The sequence below is a fragment of the Coenobita brevimanus genome, chromosome 98, assembly GCF_032717465.1.
Source record: "Coenobita brevimanus isolate Jiangsu-jjx chromosome 98, ASM3271746v2, whole genome shotgun sequence".
Lineage (NCBI taxonomy): Eukaryota > Metazoa > Arthropoda > Malacostraca > Decapoda > Coenobitidae > Coenobita > Coenobita brevimanus.
Genome location: NC_137051.1, coordinates 17,219,068 through 17,224,254, shown reverse-complemented (window position 1 = coordinate 17,224,254; position 5,187 = coordinate 17,219,068). Strand labels below are relative to the sequence as shown.

Here is a 5,187-nt window from a genome sequence, read left to right as displayed (position 1 = left end):
CCTCGCTCTTCTTTTTCTCACTTCCTTTCTCTCCACTCGCAGGACGCCGTCAGTGTCTCGGGGAGGCCCTCGCTAGGAACGAACTCTTCATTTTCTCCGCAGCCCTCCTCCAGAACTTCTCCTTTGCCCCTCCTCCGGCTGGGAAAATTGACCTCTCCCCAAGAAAGGTTCCCCTCAGTCATATAAGCAAGGACCAGGAGGTTGTGATTACTGCTAGGGACTAAGAGAGAGAGAGGGAGAGGGAGAGAGAGTTTTCTCGATAAACCAGGAATACTTATGTTCTATACAGCTCACAGAAGGCCTTACTTAGTGTAGACTGCTCCGACATGAATATCCTGCGGAGTCACATACTTGCGGAGACTGGACAGAGCTGATCAACGAGCCCTGTGGCTTGTTGAGGGCAACACCATCTCACTGTCTTGTCAGAACATGCTGTCACAGAACCTTGTGGAGCACTGCGAGACGTTTCAGCACCTGTGGCGCTCAGCCTCAGGTACAGGAAGTGCACCACGTAGCCAGGCCGGGGCTCCCTCCATGATCTGTCGAGAGGAGCACGATGGTGTGCTTCAGTTACGAACTCATGTTGGTGACAAGGGCTTCAGCCAGCCAGCACTTGTGGCAACAGTGGAACCAGTTCAAGTCAGTTGCACCTGTGAGAGAGCTCACCATTCAACAGGTCAAGCTGGAAGTCCACAGGTGCCACTGCGCCCTTCCCACCCCGCTGCTGCTGCTGCTGCTCCTGCTGCTGTATGTAGTGTAGTTGTCCTTCCTAATATGTACTAGATTTCCTTGATTTCAACTGTAACTTGTCTTTAGTAAGTTATTAAGTAAAGTTAGTAATTGCATAATGTCCTCCCAAACCTGTATATAATATACTTAGGTAATATCAAGGGCAAATTTAGTTGCTATAGGATTTGAGAATAGGACCAAGAAAAAAATATACCTCTTTAAATGGGCATTTTATCTTTTCATGTATCATGCATTATATTTTTATAAAGAATGCGAGAGAGGGAATGTGTGTGAGTGTGTGTGTGTGTGTGTGTGTGTGTGTGTGTGTGTGTGTGTGTGTGTGTGTGTGTGTGTGTAAGGTAGAGAAAATGTGAGTGTGTGTGTGTGTGTGTGTGTAAGGTAGAGAAAATGTGTGTGTGTGTGTGTGTGTGTGTGTGTGTGTGTGTGTGTGTGTGTGTGTGTGTGTGTGTGTGACAGACAGACAGACTGACAGGGAATGTTTGAAGGATGAATTGGGAATGGGTGTAGGGACCTCCACTCTACATTAAACTTATAATACGGTAGGAATTATAATACAGTAAGAATTATAATGCAATAAGAATTATAATCGGAATCTAAAGGTGAATGTAGGGAATAGTAAAGTTATGGTCTTCGAGAGGCGAAGTCAGTGAATGTACAGTGAGGTTGGATGAGGAGGAAATGGAAAATGTGAATGCTTTTAAGTACTTGGGTAATGTGATGAGGAAGGATGGAAGTTTAGAGGGTGAGGTGCGTGAAAGAGTACAACAAGGAAGAAAGGTTGCTGGTTCCTTGAAAACAGTGATAAGAAACAGGGAAGTGAGCATGGAAGTGAAAAAGTTACTACGTGACAGTTTTGTGATACCAACTCTAACGCATGGAGGTGAAGCTTGGACCTTGTTAGAGGGACAGAAATCAAAAGTGAGAGCTGTGGAAATGATTTATTTGAGAGGAGCATGTGGAGGCACGTGGGGAGGCAGATTGACAAACGAGGAAGTGAAGGATCGTTGTGGTATGGATGTGGATGTGGATGTGATAGGAAGCGTTAGGAGAAATACATTGAGGTGGTTTGGCCATGTGGAGAGGATGGAGAGTGAGAGACTAACGAGGAGAGTGTATGTGAGTGAGGTGGAGGGGGGGAGAGGGAGGGGGAAGCCAAGGATGAGATGGAGGGATTGGGTGGAGAGGTATATGAGAGAGGGAGGTGTGAGCTGGGAGCAGGACAGTGAAATCGCGGGGGACAGGGCGACATGGAGGCGATTTGTTTGTGGCCATCCCTTACGGGATTAAGACGTCTGGCAATAGATAGATAGATAGAGGACTTATAATACAGTAAGTCTTATAATTGTTCTAAACACATCAGAAGCATTTTGAAGCCATAATTCGTCATATTCCTGGCCTTGATACACAGAACAAATGTATGACTAATCTCAGCAGTCATGGAGGTAACTCCTTTAGTACAATGACGTATATATATATTTTTTATCTGTACCAGTATTGTCAGACGATTTTATTCAGCATGGGACTGACTTCTAGTGGTGAGGGGGCTGATGAAGCGTGTATCCTACTCCCTTAGCTCGAAAAATCTCCAGAGCTGAATAAAATCGTCTGATGGGAGCAATAATAGAATACGTCTCTAAAGTGAAGTAGTTTAAAATTCGCTCAGCTAATCATCAAGCTCCTGCGACTCTCTCTCTCTCTCTCTCCTAAATAAAAGCACCTGACGTCAGTTGCAACAGAATACCCTGGTTGTTCTGTACGAGAAAGTTAATGATGACAGTATAAACTCTCAGGTTCCCATGACTCACTCTAAGCTGGATAAAATCGTCTGGCGCTGGCTGGAACGGAATAAGAGATTTACTCCTACCATGGCAAGGTTAGTTTTTCCGTTGCCACTTACTCGTTTATTCCGTTTAAGCCAACGCACTGAGACTTTTGACCTGAGAGAAAATAGAAGTCAGGGGATTAATTGGTCAACTATTTGGTGGCTGCGGCTGTTATCCAGACAGGAATTGATATCTAGTCGTTGCTGCAGCAAGGTATATTATGCACTGCACCATGCTTTCATCCAGTACAGTATGTTCTCTGATATGGTAAGATATAATCAAAAGGAGTATATTATATGTTACTCTTTTCCAGTATACTATTTTAGGTGCTACGATTTAATAAAAAAATGTAATCGTATATTATTTTATATGTTATGTTGCAGTCAAATACAGAATATACAGTATTCTTACATATATACGGTGTTTCATATCTCCTGTTCCTAATACCGCAGACTTGAATGGTAGAAGAAAAAAATGAATGTGGGCTTTACATCCACTTTTGGCAAAAATACCAATATTCTGGCCGATAGCTCATGAGGAGAAAAAGGAGCAGAGTAGGTGAAATATCCCAAAGAAGATTGATAGGACCAGCAGCAGAGGAATGAGAACATGACGATTTAATAGCATCATGCCTCTGTTGTCATTTCTTCCCGTCAACACCACCCCTACCTAACTACTTGGTCGGTAATTAGAGAGGTGGGACTGGTAGATAAGAATTGGGATTGTGTCTTACTGGTTTCATTGTTTCCCCTACCCCCCCTCTCTCTCTCTCTCTCACACACACACACACACACATACAAAGTCAGTCAAGCACATATGACCGATCTGTACCAATTGACAGCGCCGCGTCATAGCCAGATCCTTTGTTAACATACAGATCCATCGGTTTCTGCATGGATGATAGCCTAAATGACTTCTTCCCGCTCCGTGTTTTCTAGCAATTACCACGTCGTATATATATATATATATATATATCCTCCCAAAAAAGATTTACCTGGTTCCTTATAGAATTCAGGTACCCTAGGTTTTATCACGCCATGATGAACTGATAACAGTGCCTGACTTTTATCTAGAAGTCTTGGGTTCGATTCCCTGTCAGGAGCGCTAAAAACAGTTGTTCACTCGCGTGTAATGAGTGTCTCTCCAACATATAAAGATGTTCGTGTTGTGGCTGGGACAGATTAAAAATGTCGTATCACTTGCCGCATTGCGTGGAGCTAAGCATAAATGCTGGTGTGTTGAGATTGAAATATATCCTCTCAAGACGAATTTAACTGGTTCCTCGCAGAATTCAGGGTACAGTACCCTACCCGCATCCCTGACCGTCTTGGAGAGAGCTCCAACATACTTGACCTCTTCCTTAAACGTAGTCCTTCTGCTTACACTGTTAATCTTTTCTCTCCATTGGGCTCCTCCGATCACAACTTCGTTACCTTAACCTGTCCTATCGCTCCGGTGCGGCCTGTGCACCCTCCAAGGAAACGTTGTCTGTGGCACTATGGAGCTGCAGATTGGGAGGCCCTCAGGCAGTACTTCTTTGATTTTCCCTGGAATGATTATTGCTTCCATGGCCGAGAGCCATCTGAGTGTGCCTTGCACGTTACGGAGGTTATTCTCTCAGGCATGGAAGCATACATTCCTTGCTCTTATCCTTTGACTAATGCAAGAAAGCCTTGGTTTAATCACGCTTGTTCTAATGCTGTCCGCAACAAGGAAAGGGCCTATAAAAGGTCCCGGAGCCAACCCACCCCTGAATCACATCTTTTACACATTTCTGCCCAGGATCGTGCTAAGTCTGTTCTTCGCTCTGCTAAAAAATAATTTCATCCGTACTAAATGCTTTCAAGTCTCCAAATGGAATTCTTCCCGCTCCTTCTGGCACCTTGCCAATAACCTTTCTAATAACTTTGCCTCATCATCCTTCCCTCCTCTTTTCTACTCTGATGGTTCTGTAGCTATTTCTTCTACCGATAAAGCAGATCTCTTCACTCAGACTTTCTCCTCCAATTCCACCTTAGATGATTGATTCCGGTGCTGTTCCTCCATCACTTCCCCTCTCTGACTTCCTGATGTCTGACATTAAAATTTCTTCAGCTGATGTATTTTCTGCCATCACAGGCCTCAATATTAACAAGAAATATGGGCCTGATGGAGTCCCTCCTGTTGTCCTCAAGAACTGTGCTTCTGTGCTTACACCCTGCCTAGGTAAACTCTTTCGCCTTTGTCTATCAACTTGTACCTTTCCTTCTTGCTGGAAGTTTGCTTTCATTCAGCCAGTCCCAAAGAATGGTGACCATTCCCAACCCTCTAACTATCGTCCAGTTGCTTTAACATCCTGTATTTCAAAAGTTTTCGAGTCAATAGAAAAATTTTAAAGCATCTTTCCTATCACAACCTTCTTTCTGATCGTCAGTATGGGTTCCGTCAGGGACGCTCCACTGGCGATCTTCTCACCCATCTTTCAGACTCCTGGTCAACCTCCTTTCGGGACTTTGGCGAAAGCTTTGCCATTGCATTTGACATCTCAAAGGCTTTCGATCGAGTCTGGCATAAATCTTTAATTTCCAAACTGCCCTCTTACGGTTTCTATTCTTCTATCTGTGCCTTCATCGCT

At 44.1% G+C, this 5,187-nt stretch overlaps 1 protein-coding gene across 1 annotated transcript in view; it reads left to right on the top strand.

Moving 5' to 3' along the window:
- LOC145413982 (cytochrome P450 2L1-like) overlaps window positions 1–224 on the top strand; it is a 24,381-nt gene extending 24,157 nt beyond the window's left edge. Inside the window, exon 11 of the mRNA XM_080283555.1 lies at window positions 43–224. Within this exon, the coding sequence (XP_080139681.1) occupies window positions 43–224 (182 nt within the window). The remainder of the gene's footprint in view (window positions 1–42) is intronic.
- Window positions 225–5,187: the final 4,963 nt, after the last annotated feature.